Source organism: Scomber scombrus, chromosome 16 (assembly GCF_963691925.1).
Source record: "Scomber scombrus chromosome 16, fScoSco1.1, whole genome shotgun sequence".
NCBI classification, from domain to species: domain Eukaryota; kingdom Metazoa; phylum Chordata; class Actinopteri; order Scombriformes; family Scombridae; genus Scomber; species Scomber scombrus.
Window position 1 is genome coordinate 1405149 of NC_084985.1, and position 17283 is coordinate 1422431.

The 17283-nt window shown below is 39.6% G+C and overlaps 3 gene segments (V, D, J or C); 1 reads left to right on the plus strand and 2 right to left on the minus strand.

Moving 5' to 3' along the window:
- Nucleotides 1–236: 236 nt before the first annotated feature.
- Nucleotides 237–10784, minus strand: LOC133996783 (Ig kappa-b4 chain C region-like). The segment is given in 4 exon segments: nucleotides 237–645; nucleotides 1527–1558; nucleotides 8883–8961; nucleotides 10694–10784. Coding segments are annotated over 4 exon segments (540 nt in total).
- A 562-nt stretch (nucleotides 10785–11346) lies between these two features.
- LOC133996785 (immunoglobulin kappa variable 2-28-like) lies at nucleotides 11347–11934 on the plus strand. The segment is given in 2 exon segments: nucleotides 11347–11398; nucleotides 11615–11934. Coding segments are annotated over 2 exon segments (372 nt in total).
- A 3526-nt stretch (nucleotides 11935–15460) lies between these two features.
- Nucleotides 15461–17174, minus strand: LOC133996285 (Ig kappa-b4 chain C region-like; the record flags this gene model as incomplete). The annotated part of the segment is given in 2 exon segments: nucleotides 15461–15958; nucleotides 17135–17174. Coding segments are annotated over 2 exon segments (381 nt in total), but the record flags the coding sequence as incomplete, so codon positions are not given.
- Nucleotides 17175–17283: the final 109 nt, after the last annotated feature.

The following is a 17283-nucleotide window of genomic DNA, read 5'->3' on the forward strand; positions in this document are numbered from 1 at the left end:
ACCATGTGTTACCCGACTGCCTGGTATGTCTATTTATATTGAGGAGAGATCAGTTTTTGTACATTTAATGGAAACACTGCTATCATTAAGAGAGATTAATATGATCATTATAATAATAATAAAAAAGCTGCAAATATCATTGATTTGATGAACATGTCTTTATTTTCATGAAATATTAAAATCAAAAAGCAAGAAACATCATTACTGCAACATTTAAAGATACAGAGGGAGAAAAAAACAGAGTTGCAGAGATCAGAGTGAGAGCAGTAGCAGAGTAAAACCAGTAGCAGAGTCCCAGTGAGTCAGGTCAGGACTGGGAACACTGGTCTCTCCTCAGTGTCTCTGAGAGTGGAGACTGGGAGCCCTGGGTGGCCTCACAGGTCACAGAGCCCACCTTCCTCCACTGGTCTGCAGTGAGCCTCAGGGTGCTGCTCCAGCTGTAGTGGCCGTCCCCCTGCAGCACCCCGGGTCTCCTGCTCTGCTCCCAGCTGCTGCTGCTGCTGCTGCTGCTGCCGTCCACCTTCCAGGCCAGACTCCAGTCTGAGGGGAAGCCCTTGTTGGCCAGACACGTGAGCGTGGCCTTACCCTGCTGCAGCTCCTGGCTGGAGGGGGGCAGCACCGTCAGGGTGGGGGCGACTCGACCCACTGGAGGAGGAGACAGAGAGACAACATGAAGAAAGTTCATACAAAGAGAAAATAAACTCCACCCTGTTGGTTACAGCAGAGGAGGCTGCTGGTTCTGTTGCTCTTTCTCAGATTGGATCAAACTGCTCTTCTGTGTTTCACTTCCCTCTCTGAGCTCAGTAACCATGGCAACAGACAGGCATCACTGACGAACCATGGCAACAGACAGGTTTCAGTACTAAAGATAAAAAGTTTCAAGCTGAAAACTCCTACTTTAGTTTCAGTAACACACTTAAACATCAGTGTTAAACCATTTAATGTTATGTATTACAGAAAGAATTAAACACTTTTACTTGAGCATGTGTGAGTTTTAAATGAGTTTTTTCTCCTCATTTACACATTTATCAATACTGAACCATCAACACAGACAGACTGCACTACTGACACATATTTTAAGTGCTGGAAAATGAATCCTTCTAAATAAGCATGTGTTTAAATGACCTCAAGAGATATTATCGTATTCATTGTCTATAGTGAGAATAATAATTATCATTAAATTCATGAATCTGAGAGGAAGACTGAGTAAAACACATGAAATGTTTCCAGATAATAAGGACACAATTATGAGTCAAAGTATTGTCTTCAATAAGCAGCTGTACTTTTAAAGAACAATATAAATAATAAGAATGTTGAAACTGTCTAAATTATAATTTCTATGTAACTAAAGAGTTTTTTCATCTGATGTATTTTTATCTGTATCACAGTGAAGCCTGGAGTGATCACTGCAAAAATATTACATTTATAAAACTACAATCCAAAATATTGAAGTAAAGCCTGAATTTATTGACTGAAAACATAATAAATGATGAATCTGAGATTATTTAGAAGTTAAATGTACTTACAGTTAACTTCCAGTCTGGTTCCTCCACCGAACGTGTACCACAGTGATACAAACTCATTGAGCCGTCGTACAAAAACCTCTCACTGTAGAGAGACACGGCTCTCTGACTTTGACACAAACAAACTCTACAAAAAAAGTTCCTGCTTTAAAAAAAAAACTATTAATTTTATATGATATCCAATTAAAAAGTGCCACAATTTAAGCAGTTAATCACATGTTTACATATATATTGTTGAATTTTTTCTGAAAGTAAAATTGATCCTTTAAACATTAAATTAAATCAGACAGAAAATGTGTCTGCAGTCGTCAAAGCAAATCTACATAGAATGATCACTGACACATTATGAATCAATACTCTGATAAGTTGATTGATCCATTGATTAAACAGCATCATCAGAGTAATCCAAGTCCCTGTTGGAGTCAGTCAGAGCATTTCCATAGAGAGCCACTTTGCATCAGCAGCACCATCCTCCAGTGCTCTGGGAGAGTTTATAGTCCTGAGAGTTGAACACTGGATGACTGACAGCTGTCCTTCATGACAACAGAAGCCACAGAAATCCTCCTCATCAAAAACATGACTTTGATCTCCGTCCTCATCTGGACTCTCCTCTGCTGCTGCTTCACAGGTAAAGTCCAGAGAATCAAACTCCTCTCCTCTATGAACATCCGTCCCTCTGAAATGAAGCCCACAAAACCATGATGCTGCTTTATGTTTTTGTCTCTGTATCCTCAGAGTCCAGAGGCCAGATCACAGTGACTCAGCCTGCAGCAGTGAGATCTGAACTGGGACGATCTGCAACCATCAACTGTAAGACCAGTCAGGATGTTTATTATAATGGGCAGTACCACTTTTTAGCCTGGTACCAACAGAGAGATGGAGAAGCTCCTAAACGTCTCATTTATCTTGCTGCCACTCGAGCATCAGGGATTCCAGGTCGTTTTTCAGGGCGTGGATCAAACTCTGACTTCACTCTGACCATCAGTGGAGTTCAGGCTGAAGATGCAGCAGTTTATTACTGTCAGAGTTATCACAGTGGACCAGTGTTCACACAGTGAAAAAGCGTCGTACAAAAACCTCCCTCAGTCAGACTGAACCGAAACTGAACTGACTGGTGCAGCTGGAAGCTACTGCAGAGACTGATACAGTTCACTGAACACACACACACACACACACACACACACACACACACACTGATGATAACATGATATTGAATGAAATTATGTAGTTACACTGAATTAAATGAAAAAAAAGTGAAAACATGTATTTCATAATCAATCATATTTCAATCATATGAAATGTGATGTGAAGTTTTACATTTAGAACATCAGGTTCTTTAAATCTTGAATTAAACTTCTGTATCAAGGCGTCTCCACAGCTCAGCAGCTGATTGACAGTTCTGTGTAGACTCTACCTGTTAGCTGTTCTAGCTGTGTTCACTTTCTCTCATATTCACTTTGTTATACAGAGCAGTAACAACGCTGCTGAAGACAAAGTTTGGACTGGCAGTAGTGGATCTGTTAGATGAGGATAATATCATTGTTGCAGCATTAATGAAAAGAAAAAGATCCAGTGGAAGAGCAGATATTCAGTGAGACCACTGAACATGTGGAAGCAGCTGCACACTGATCAAAGCTCTTGTGGCGTCTACAGTTTGTGAATCGCAGCTACATGAAGATTATTGTTTGAAAGAATTGCACATTAGTGACTTTATGATCCTCTGAGCTCCAACAGATGTAAATACAGACTCTCAGACACAGAGGTATAAATCAGCCTTTTATTATTCATCAACTCATCAATACAGCATTACACCAGTCAATCCCACAATCTGTCTACTAGCTTCCTGTCTCTGCTCCTCCATCCACATGCTGTAATACAGAACAATACAGTACAGAGCAGGACAGAGAGGACACATGTGAAGAGCACACACTCACTGCTTCTGTTCAGATGTTCTCACTTCATCTTTAACTTTAACTTTTCCGTCTTTAAACATAGTGAAAAAGTCCAGAGTGCCAAACATTTAACATATTTATTAATAAAATAACCAACAACTTCTAACAGAAATTGAACAAAAAGAAGGGAAGACACCCAGACCAGTCCACAAAGGGATGAAGGATCTGGGCTGTCCCCTCTAATCTAACCATAGAAACTAAATGGACTACCAGACCCACCAAACACACAGAAAACTAACAAAGATAAAGAAATAAAACATGACAAAAACAACACAAACTGCTGCTGCTGATGCTGTGAAGTAGAAGAAAGTTTCAAGTCAAACTTTATTTATAAAGCACATTTAAAAACAACCCCAGTTGAACCAAAGTGCTGTACAGTTATTAAATACAATATAATCATACACAAATATAATAATAAATAAAACTATTGGAATAGTAAGAGCTCAATTTAAAAAAGAGTAAAAGTAAAGATAATAATAAAATAAAATAAAAAGCCAAGGATTCTCTCCTAGCTGGGGCTGAACGCCAGGGAGAAAAGACGGGTTTTCAGCAGTGTCTTAAAGTGCTCAACAGACTGTGCAGCTCTAACCTGGATAGGTAGGCTGTTCCACAGCTTTGGGGCTACTGAGAAGGCTCTGTCCCCACGAGTACAGAGTCTGGACCGATGTTCTGTCCCCACGAGTACATAGTCTGGACCTAGGTTCTGTCCCCACGAGTACAGAGTCTGGACCTAGGTACTGTACCCATGAGTACAGAGTCTGGACCGAGGTTCTGTCCCCACGAGTACAGAGTCTGGACCGAGGTTCTGCCAGGAGCTGCTGGTTTGTCGACCTAAGTGCTCTGGAAGTACTGTGAGGCTGTACAAGCTCTGATAAATAAGATGGTGCCAGACCATTTAAACACTTAAAAACAATTAATAAAACCTTGAACTGGATCCTAAAATGAACAGGCAGCCAGTGCAAAGATGCAAGGACGGGACTGATATGATCACGCCGTTTCTTTCCAGTCAGCAGGCGGGCGGCTGCATTCTGGACAACCTGTAACCGGGGCAGTGCTGACTGGTCGAGACCAACAAGCAAAGAGTTACAGTAGTCTAAGCGTGATGTAACAAAGGTGTGAATAACTTTCTCGAAATCGTTTCTGGGGAGATAAGCCTTTACTTTTGCTAATAATCTTAGCTGGAAGAAGCTCGTTTTAACGATAGAGCTTATCTGCTTATCGAACCTAAAGTCACTGTCCAAAATAACACCAAGATTCCTTGCAAAAGGGTGACAGTGAGACTTCAGGGTGCCAATGGCGCTGTCATAACCATGTAGGAGATTTTGTTGGCCGAATAAAATAATCTCAGTTTTATTTTTGTTCATGGAGAGAAAGTTCACTTCCATCCAAGATCTAATATCATTGAGGCAGTCTAATAAGACCTGGACAGAGGCTTGCTCATTTGTTTTTAAGGGTATATAGATTTGTACGTCATCTGCAAAGCAATGAAATGAGACATTGTGCTTTCTAAATATGGATCCACATGGCAACATATATGTCTAAAAGAGGAGGGGGCCCAAAATAGAGCCCTGAGGCACCCCACAGCTCAGGGGGGAAGTGGCGAAAGAATACTGGCCCAGCTGGAAAGAGAAGCCAAATGTGTGAGCCAAATGTCTCTCCCTCTATATCGGTCCTCCCTCAGTCAGACTGGATCAGGACCTGGGAGAAAACACACAACATTATAAATGGAAATTCATGTTTTACAAATCCTATCCAGTAGGGGGCAGTATGTAATAGTGACATGAATAGATCTTTATCGTTTACAGAAAGCGACAAAAAATAACACTTGAAAACGTGATGATTCTTCTAATCAGTCAGAGCATTTCCATAGAGAGCCACTTTGCATCAGCAGCACCATGCTCCAGTGCTCTGGGAGAGTTTATAGTCCTGAGAGTTGAACACTGGATGACTGACAGCTGTCCTTCATGACAACAGAAGCCACAGAAATCCTCCTCATCAAAAACATGACTTTGATCTCCGTCCTCATCTGGACTCTCCTCTGCTGCTGCTTCACAGGTAAAGTCCAGAGAATCAAACTCCTCTCCTCTATGAACATCCGTCCCTCTGAAATGAAGCCCACAAAACCATGATGCTGCTTTATGTTTTTGTCTCTGTATCCTCAGAGTCCAGAGGCCAGATCACAGTGACTCAGTCTGCAGCAGTGAGATCTGAACTGGGAGGATCTACAACCATCAACTGTAAGACCAGTCAGAGTGTAGTTAATGGGTGGTTTTTAGCCTGGTACCAACAGAGAGATGGAGAAGCTCCTAAATTATTAATTAAGGCAGCTGACGAGCGACTATCAGGGATTCCAGGTCGTTTTTCAGGCAGCGGAAGAAACTCTGACTTCACTCTGACCATCAGTGGAGTTCAGGTTGAAGATGCAGCAGTTTATTACTGTCAGAGTTATCATGAAATCAACAGTCAGGGCGTGATCACACAGTGAAAAAGCGTCGTACAAAAACCTCCCTCAGTCAGACTGAACCGAAACTGAACTGACTGCTGCAGCTGGAAGCTACTGCAGAGACTGATACAGTTCACTGAACACACACACACACACACACACACACACACACACACACACACACACACACACACACACACACACACACACACACACACACACACACACACACACACACACACACACACTGAACTTTCAGATTACAACTTTAAACCATTAAATCTGTAGAAATAAATACGAATTGTTAGTTGATAATAATCACAATATCTTTGTTCTCACAGTGGAACAAACACAACTTTGTACTGATGACCTGAAACAAACTGAAGGAAACTGTTTAGTAACATTGAATTCAATAAAAAAAAAGGTAAAACATGTATTTGTTCCTTTATTAAAGAACATTGTGATATGAAGTGATGCAAGATCAGGTTCCTTAAAGCTTGAAATACACTTCAGAGCAGTAACAACGCTGCTGAAGAGAAAGTTTAGTTTGGCAGTAGTGGATCTGTTGATGAGGATAATATCATTGTTGCAGCATTAATGTCAAAAATCAAAAACCAAACAAACTTTTAACATCTACATGGAACAAATATCAAGCAAAGTGAAAAATAGATTGTTGTGAAGAATCGAGTCTATTTACAATTCTGTCTACACTTGATTATGGTGATATTGTTTATATGCAGCTTCTCCCTCCACCTTAAAGCCTCTTGACTCCGTGTATCACAGAGCACTGTGCTTCATCACAGCTGATCAATTCCTCACTCACCATCACTTCTGATCAAAAGTGGGATGGTCCTCCATAACTAACAGAAGGGAGCAGCATTGGATGAGATTTATTTTCCAAGCTCTACTGCAAAATAAAGCCTGGTTTCCTCTGCTCTTTATTTCCATTTAATTACAGTATTCACAATATCAGGTCACATGACATTTTAATATCAGCAGTATCTCTAATTCTGCATGAACTTGGAAAAAAATGGGATCAAATCAGTGGCGGCTGCTGTTGTTTTAAACAGGAGAAGCTCACTTTACGTCTTCATCATAAAACTTGTCATATTGAAGCGAGGCAGTTACAAATAAAAGTAGTGTTTAATTGAGGCTGTTGTATACTTCATCTATGCAACAGAACCACAGCAACACACACCTGAAAAGAAACTAGCCACTAGCCTGAAGAAGATTTAGCGAGAAAGTCAAGCCACATTGGCAAAACTACACTCAGACAGCTTTGGGAAGGCTGACTCTTCTATCAAGGGCTTTGAGCTCTCCAAACATTTCCTCCAATCATCATACAGCAGCAGAGCGTCAGACCCGCCAACTGAAAAAATAACACTTGAAAATGTGATGATTCTGTTAATCAGTCAGAGCATTTCCATAGAGAGCCACTTTGCATCAGCAGCACCATGCTCCAGTGCTCTGGGAGAGTTTATAGTCCTGAGAGTTGAACACTGGATGACTGACAGCTGTCCTTCATGACAACAGAAGCCACAGAAATCCTCCTCATCAAAAACATGACTTTGATCTCCGTCCTCATCTGGACTCTCCTCTGTTTCATTCATGGTGAGGAAAATACTTTTTCTGTCATTTGGAGTGTAGCTGAGTTTCACCTCACCATCTCATGTCCAGTGTTTCTTCTCTCTCTTCAGGGTCTGTTGGACAAAATGTTGTTGTGACACAGCCAGCTGCCAAATCAGTGCAGCTCGGTCAAACTGCCTCTATTGACTGTAAAGCTAATAGACAAGTTACTCAGTACTCTGGTTCACAATACTATCTGGCCTGGTACCAACAGAAAACTGGAGAAGCTCCTAAACTTCTGATAATACGAACATCAGAGAGATTTTCAGGAATCTCCTCCAAATTCACTGGAAGTGGAGCAGGGAATGGAGTTGACTTCACTCTGACCATCAGTGGAGTTCAGGCTGAAGATGAAGCAGTTTATTACTGTCAGAGTCGTCATTATATCAACAGTCAGTATGTGTTCACACAGTGAAAAAGCGTCGTACAAAAACCTCCCTCAGTCAGACTGAACAGAAACTGAACTGACTGCTGCAGCTGGAAGCTACTGCAGAGACTGATACAGTTCACTGAACACACACACACACACACACACACACACACACACACACACACACACACACACATACATACATACATACATACATACATACATACATACATACATACATACATACATACATACATACATACATACATACATACATACACACACACACACACACACACACACACACACACACACACACACACACACACACACACACACGATTTATAATGTTCATAGTGTCTCTATCAGTTTTCCTTCCACCTCATCAACCTGAAAGTTTCCTCAGATAAAGAGAACAGTTCCAGTGAAGAATCCCAGTCAGACCATTAAAACCACAGCAACATCTATCAGAGTCAGCTCCACTGATGTCCACACACACACAACAAACTCACTATATATGAAACATGAATGTCCACAGATTGAACTGAAATCTCTAATTCAATGAATCTTTGCTCTGTGTAAACAAACAGCATCTTTAAAGAAGGTGTTCTACATTTCAATGACGACCATCTGCATTAAGCAGCCTGACAGCAGAAGGAATGAAGGAGTTAGAGTAGAGGTTTGTTCTGCTAATGGGTTCATCATGGCGCTGGCCTGAGAGTATAACAAACAATTCACTTCACAGTATCTGATCAGATTCATTAATAATAGACAGTTTGGAAGTTAGATATAAAGTAAAAGCTGCATTTAAAAGTTTAGCTAGAAATGCATAAAAAATGTTATAAAGGCAGAATAATGAAGTTTGTTAAAATCAGTACAGCAAGACACTATTAAAAAATTGGAAAGCAAACGTGTACATCCAGTTTGTTATTGATGCTTATGCGTGTGTTGTGTACATAATCTCTTACATGTCGAAGGCAGAAAGGGAGATGGGATTGTTGCTCGCTAATGTCCAAAGAGAAGCATCAAAGGACGGGAGTGTTAGTGCTAAAGAGGCATTGAGAAGTCTAGACAGAGTTTATCTACATAACAGAGATGTGTGAGCTCAAATACTTGTTTTAGTTTTTTCATTTTTAAGCAGAAAACATTTTCAGTCTCTCCCTAACAATGTCAAACAGAAGGACATGTTAACTGCTTTTACATTAAAAATACAGTCATATAAAAGTCAGGATTCATTAAAGTGATATCTGATTAATAATTATCAATTTAACTTCTTTGAGGTGTTTTAGTTGAACTGTGTTAAAATGTATGATCTAAATGTTTTATTTTGTAACTTTTTGCTGATTATTCATTAAACTGGAGGTTTACAGCAGTGAAAATGATCAAATCCATCAAATAACTTGATTTCACTGCCACGAAGACAGATTCATTTTGTAGCTGTTAGTGGAAATGTAAATATGTTTAATGCTTTCAGCTCTAAATTGAAACAGTTTCTTGGAGAGTTTTACCTCCATGTTTCTTGTATGTTACCTCATAATGTCACATCTAAATTTTGCCGGTCTAGTCGCTCTGCTACTCCGTACTTTTCCATTCAGCCCACCTCTGCTTCCCTCTGCCAGTCAGACACACCCACCTCATCAGTCTACTCTGTTCAGCTGGGCACTCAGGCACTCCACATCAGCAATCAAGCCATTATTTAAGCCTCTCCTGCTCACTCAGTCATTTTAAGATTGACTCTCCAGCACTTTTCTTTGACCTATGTGTATTAAAAATGTAATTTCAGCTTTCAGTTGCATAGCAGTTGTATCCCATATTGTAGTTGTAACCCTTTTCCTTCCCATAAACAAATATAATACACTGTGTCTGCTCTCTGACAGCTTCATTTAGGATTAATCAAACATTCATGAATGAATAATGGGGAATTTATGAATGTGAACTGGTGTAGAGGGGTCAGAATATGAACAGTATGTGAGGGTTAAATAACAGAGTAATGAGAGTCTACATACAGTTAGGTGTGAGCGCACATATTCCTTGTGATATACTGTTAGATAACCCTAACGTAATTCTATTCTTTCGATATTCCATGAAGTTGTGTTTCTACTGTATGTTTGAATATTATATCAGGTGCTTTAACATCAACACTCTACTTCAGCTCACATTCCCCCACAGATTTTCCTTCCTGTATTCTAACTGACTGTCTATCTGATTTTAAAACGCTGGATGCACGAAAACTTCCTCAATCTAAACTCTGACAAAACAGAAGTACTTCTCATTGGCTCCAATTCCTCACTTCCAAAACTCTCCACTCTAACAACTGACAGTGTATCACTCAGCCCCGCACCAGTAGTTAGGAATCTTAGCCGACTCTTTGACCCAGCTCTCACCTTTGATGCACATATCAAATCCCTCACCAAGATATCTTTCTTTCACCTCCGTAATATTGCACGTCTCTGCCAATTCCTATCCAACTCTGATTCTCAAACTCTGGTTCATGCCTTCATCATGTCCCATATTGATTATTGTAACTCCCTCTTCATTGGTCTCCCAGCAAAATCCATTCAAACACTTCAGTACATTCAGAACTCAGCAGCCAGAATCCTCACATCAGCCCCATCCTCTCCCAGCTGCTCTGGTTACCGGTCCTGTGCCTGATAACATTTAAAATCCTACTTCAAACATTTAAAGCCCTCCATAACCTGGCTCCCCTCTATGTTAGTGAACTCCCCACTCCCTACTCTCCCTCTTGGTCTCTCAGGTCCTCAAACTGCAACCTCCTAACCGTCCCACGCACCAAACTGTCCACTTTGGGAGGCAGGTCCGTTAGTGCCACGGCCCACAAGCTTTAGAAGTCTCTCCTTCAATCTCTCCATGACTGCCCTTCCTTTTCTACATTCAAATCTGACTTCAAAACTTTTCTTTTCCATAAACATTTCTCTTCCACTGCTTAGTTTTTTAGTTTCTGTATGTAAAGTGTCTTTGAGTCTGTAAAAGGCGCTGTATAACACAAATACTATTATTATTATTATTAAGAATAATCTCCCTGAATTATTCTCTAACAAATGTTTTATTGAGAGCACCTACGATGTTTTGACATGACGTCTTCATCAGGTAATACTCAGCATTTGACCAACAAGGTCTGTATATAAACTCCACCTGATTCAACAAAGGTGTGAGACCCAAAACAAACCTTCAATATCATCAGCATGTCTACATTATTTATAGTCATGTAAAAATCTGAGGTATCGTTTACAAATGACAGTGAGTTATCCCAGCAGTGAGGAGGAAACAGCATGATATGTTGAGGACAGCTACAGTTGACTGACTATGTGTGTTTGCATATCTGTCCTGCCTCTCTGCTCCCAGCCGTTAAGAGGCCAGTGTTGATCAGTGGCTGTCCAGACCTTTCAGAGCCACTGACACGCCGCCAGCACAATGATGATGTCACTGACTCTACTGCTGGGCACCCTGGGGCTCCTTGTTCAGGGTGAGACTCTCTGCTGAAAACTTGGCTTCAGGATGCAACCAGGTTCACCACAATGATGTTCTGCTGTGATGGAGAAACACTGAAACAAGCAGCATTTACCTTCTTCCATCTATTCTCCATGTTAAAGAAATGATACTCTTCTGTTTTCATGTTGATCATCTTTCTCCAAGCTGGATTTGTCTCAATAAGCCTTCTCCTCTTTTTCATGTTTTCCAGGTTCATCAGGACAAATCATCCTGACTCAGTCTCCTGGATCTCACTCTGTTGCTCCAGGACAGACTGTCTCCATCACATGTAAAACCAGTTCAACTGTTTACAGTTCTCCTTACAACTACCTCCACTGGTACCTTCAGAAATCTGGAGAAGCCCCTAAACTCCTGATTCGTTATTCTACAACCCGTCAGTCTGGAGTTTCAAATCGTTTCAGTGGAAGTGGATCAAACACTGACTTCACTCTGACCATCAGTGGAGTTCAGGCTGAAGATTCAGGAGTTTACTACTGTCAGCAGAGTCTCAGCACACAGATCACACAGTGATACAACGTCGTACAAAAACCTCCCTCAGCTGGAGAGGAACTGATCTGATCAACAGCTGCACTCAGACCAAAACAACAGAGGTTTGACATAAAAGACATCACTTATTACAGCAATAACTCTATAATTATACTTTTAGTTATTTAAAGTAAGTATAATTTTGAATATTATTTAGTTGATACAGTGTCAGAACAGGATCACTGTGTTAGAGTGAGTCTCACTCAGAGTCAGAATCAAACACAGCTGAAGAATTTAATGTTTAATCTTCATGAAAAAGGTAGTGTAATAAAAGTGAAATCATGATTTATAAGACAGCATTTTAAAATTTGTTTCTATCTTTTTAGTTTTTAAAATATTTGACTATATAACACATTATTATTAAAAGAGCAATTGTAGGAAATTAACATGAACACAGTTTGTTAAGCATAGAAAGATTGAACATGCTCAACATCAGAGGTGAACAATACCAAAGACTTTCAGCTCTTAATAACTGATCATTTCATTTATTCATTTCACAGTAACAAAACATTACATTTTACAACTCTTCAGGAAATTAAAAGTCCATTAAATGTATTGTTTAATCTAATACAGTATCACATTATTTGATTGTCAGATTTCTTCTACATCCACTCAGTGACGTATATCTGTAACAGTAGTGCTGAAGTGAGAGTTTGTACAGGCAGTAGACCTTATTAGATGAGGAAAAGAGACATTTTAAAGCTTTATTGACAACAAAAGAAAAAGCATATGAAGAGCAGATAGTCTGATACCAGTGAACATGTAGAAAGAAGACGAGGAGAAAAACAGCAGTGGAAATATACAGCATGAAACTGGAAGCAGGCTCATCAGAAATCATTTTGTAGCTGTTAGTGGAAATGTAAATATGTTTTATGCTTTCAGCTCTAAATTGAAACAGTTTCTTGGAGAGTTTTACCTTCATGTTTCTTGTATGTTACCTCATAATGTCACATCTAAAGTCTAGTCTCTCTGCTACTCTGTACTTTTCCCACTCAGCCCACCTCTGCTTCCCTCTGCCAGTCAGACACACCCACCTCATCAGTCTACTCTGTTCAGCTGGGCACTCAGGCACTCCACATCAGCAATCAAGCCATTATTTAAGCCTCTCCTGCTCACTCACTCATCTCACCTGTGGATTCCTGAGTGTTAGAGACGCTTACCTGGTTGATACGTCAGTCTAGCTGTTCCCCATTGAACTAGTGTGTGTGAGCCTATTCACCTCGCTCAACTCACCAACTGGTCGGTTCAGCTTCCCCAGTCCGGACCATCTGACCCCTCCAAACCCCACAGAGACTCTTTACCTGAACAATGACTTTTACTGTGTTGCTTCTCACCTGTTTCCCTCTGTACCTTCTGAAGCCGACATGAAAAATAACCACTATAATAACTATTCCTTTGATCTGGTGGACTGCATTTGGGTCCAACACACACCTGTTACATACATGAGACATCAGAGCAGGGATGATGATGATTAATGTGACTTTTAAACAGAAATAATATTTTATTTTAAATAAAGAAACTCAGAAAATATTGAAGTTTAGATAAAACTAGAAAATTCCAGGGAAATTTTGAGTGCCACGGAGCTGCTGCCGGGATGAATACATGATTTATTTATTTTGTTATATTGTTACTATAGCGCCCCGTTTGCAGAAATGGCTCAAATACGGCACACTTGTGTATCGTTAGTGTATGCACAACATTTACAAAGTTCAATTTTACCTTGAAGATGTATGGCACATTAAATGCATCAGGCCATGCCAGGAAACTTAGTGAATACTTTTCTTACAACATCTATTTAGCACCAGGTTGAAACCAGTACATTATGAATGTACTTTATTCTGAACTTAACATCCCTGAAAATATTAAGTAAATGTTAATCATATTTAAGCATAAACAATATTTATTTAAACTAATGAAGTAAAGTCTACTTCATTTTTTCACAGACAGGAACATCACTGTTAGGAAATTATTAAGTAAATCTTATCATTAAGAGAGTAGATTTTATTATACTTTTTTATTTTAAATTACTTAGTTGTATGAAATGATATTACTCATTAAAATAATATACATTTTGTTCATTTTCTATTGATAAATGTTGAATCTTTTTATACCACAAATCATACAACTACAATACAATACAATAAAACTATTTATTTTGTCCACAGTAAACATGAATTAATCTCTCCATTCAAATGAATTAGCTCAGTTAACTGGCAAAACAGACAGACAGGAATTAGCCAATCACAACAAAGTAGCTCAGTTTCTGCCCAGCGACAGGTTGCTAAGGGCAGCTAAGGCCCTACGGTTGCTACGGCGATGTGAGAATCTGCTTGGAAAAGATTCTCAAAATGCCCCAGAATTTGGCTTCTGACAAGGCCCCGAACAATTGCAAACTGTGAGAAAACCGTAACTTCTGTCCAAAAACCGAAAACACTGTGAGAGACACAGAAGCCGGCAGATTCTGACAGTGTTTATTTTATTCAGATATTCTTTAAAATGAGAGAGTAAGCTCAGTGCGAAGACAGAATGATATTATTTTGGGAAAAAAAGACGATAACATTAGGGTCAATGGGGAGCGAGACAGGTATTGCTGCCGGTCTCGGCCCCCCCGTTTAAATATTGTGCAGAAGTCGCCTGTCAACGTCACATTTTATGAATCCCAACACCTATGTCTACATTTTGACAAAACATTATTTGTCTCTTTTTCACGGTTTGGCCGTGAGCTCGAGTTAAATATAAAAATTAAGGTTATTTTTTACTGCTTCTCACACTCAAGCTAACTGACGCTTCCACTCTAACTTTGAAGAAAAAGTGATTTCCACTCCTTGTTTGACTGCTTATAGTTTGAAAAGTGTACATGTTATGTAAACATAGTTTGGTGTTTTGGAGAGAGCAGAAGTTTTCCTCCGTTTTAAAGTTTGAATCACATTTCTACGTGCAGGTATGAGAGAGCAAGGTGACTTCGAAAAAAGGTGAAATTTAATGTGTTAAACATTTGAGCCCCCTCTAAAAACAGTATGCTGATGTGTCAATATTTCACAGGTCACAACCAAAGATCAAATTCATTTTATGTGATTGTATGCTGATGATATTATGCTTTTTATTCCTAAAGCTACAACAGTTTGACAAGTTCAGATATATTCAGAAGGTTTTACTTTTCACAGAATGTCAAAACAACAAATTAAATAAAAACATGTTAAAACTGATTTAGTATTTGAATATTTAGAAGAAGCAGATCACCCTCATGTCACTTTAGAAATCTGTAATATGAACTGAAACACACTCAAGTCTGACAGATGTGTTTTATTGTTTAATTTTCAGCATACTGGTATATAGACAAACAGCAGACAGATGTGAAGGACACCATGTGTTACCTGACTGCCTGGTATGTCCATTTATATTGAGGAGAGATCAGTTTTTGTACATTTAATGGAAACACTGCTATCATTAAGAGAGATTTAATATGATCATTATAATAATAATAAAGCTGCAAATATCATTGATTTGATGAACACGTCTTTATTTTTTTTGAAATATTTAAATCAAAAAGCAAGAAACATCATTACTGAAACATTTAAAGAGACAGAGAGAGTTAAAGACAGAGTTGCAGAGATCAGAGTGAGAGCAGTAGCAGAGTAAAACCAGTAGCAGAGTCCCAGTGAGTCAGGTCAGGACTGGGAACACTGGTCTCTCCTCAGTGTCTCTGAGAGTGGAGACTGGGAACCCTGGGTGGCCTCACAGGTCACAGAGCCCACCTTCCTCCACTGGTCTGCAGTGAGCCTCAGGGTGCTGCTCCAGCTGTAGTGGCCGTCCTGCTGCAGCACCCCGGGGCTCCTGCTCTGCTCCCAGCTGCTGCTGCTGCTGCTGCTGCTGCTGCTGCCGTCCACCTTCCAGGCCAGACTCCAGTCTGAGGGGAAGCCCTTGTTGGCCAGACACGTGAGCGTGGCCTTCCCCTGCTGCAGCTCCTGGCTGGAGGGGGGCAGCACCGTCAGGGTGGGACGGACATCACCTAGGAGACACCAATCACATTAGAGGACAGGGACCACACAGCTGTCAAACACCAGACACTTGGACACCTTTACTGTGTGAGAGTGGATTTTCCCCTTTAAGGAGTTTGTGTCAGATGCTTTTTCTGCTCCATCAGTCACTCACTCACACATTGTTTCACTTCCCTTTAAGAAACCTCTCATGCAGATCAGCACAGAAAGAATCATCGTACAGTTTGACCTGAAATATATCAAACTACACTGCAAATAAAACAACAACAATTTTGTCACAACTTTCTCATCAAAAATGTTAACAAAGCATTACATTACAACACTCACTGGAAACATCACCAAACACAGAAGATGAACTGACCACCAGCTGATTTCAAACATCACTTAGAAAACTGTTCAAATGACTTCAAACTACATTTGAAACAATACAGAGATCAGAAATTTGGCACATTTTCAAACACCCATTGTTATCATCACTCTGCTTCATTTCATTTGAACACATTATATTCCAATCAATGGTAAAAAAGTGAATCTTAAAGTGAAAAATGATTCTTAGAAAATCACTTTAAAATGCATCTAAATCTTCATCTTTTCTACATGTCAAGTTATTAAATTTCAGTCTGACAGGAATGTGTAAAGAACAGTTTAGTGAAGCTGCTCTGAGTTATCCTCCATGGTAAAGAAGGAGAAATACAACATGAATACTAAAAGCGCCGAAATAAAAATGATATATTTATCTACTGTAAGCATTCAAAAGCTTAATTCAAAACACTATTTTACAATATTGTATTTATCATTTGAGCAGAAACTTACTTCCAACATCCAGTCTGGTTCCTCCACCGAACGTGTACCACAGTGATACAAACTCATTGAGCCGTCGTACAAAAACCTCTCACTGTAGAGAGACACGGCTCTCTGACTTTGAGACTGAACTAAAACTACAAGTTCTAAAAATGTAACTTTACTGTCAAAGTTGTTAAATTAATGATTTATCGTCTAAATTAATGTTTTATTTTCTTTACAGCAAGTTTCTGAGCTTTAAATGCAAAAGTGGTCTTTGTCTCTAAGTGCAAATTATGCATTAAAAACAGTTTGACATGAAAGTGGACGCAAAAAAACTGTCTAATATAAAGGAAAACAATTAAATAATCTGTTGAAATGATAAATATTTTAAACATTTGACTTACTTCCAACATCCAGTCTGGTTCCTCCACCGAACGTGTACCACAGTGATACAAACTCATTGAGCCGTCGTACAAAAACCTCTCACTGTAGAGAGACACGGCTCTCTGACTTTGACACAAACAAACTCACTAAAATTAGACTCTTGTTTGTC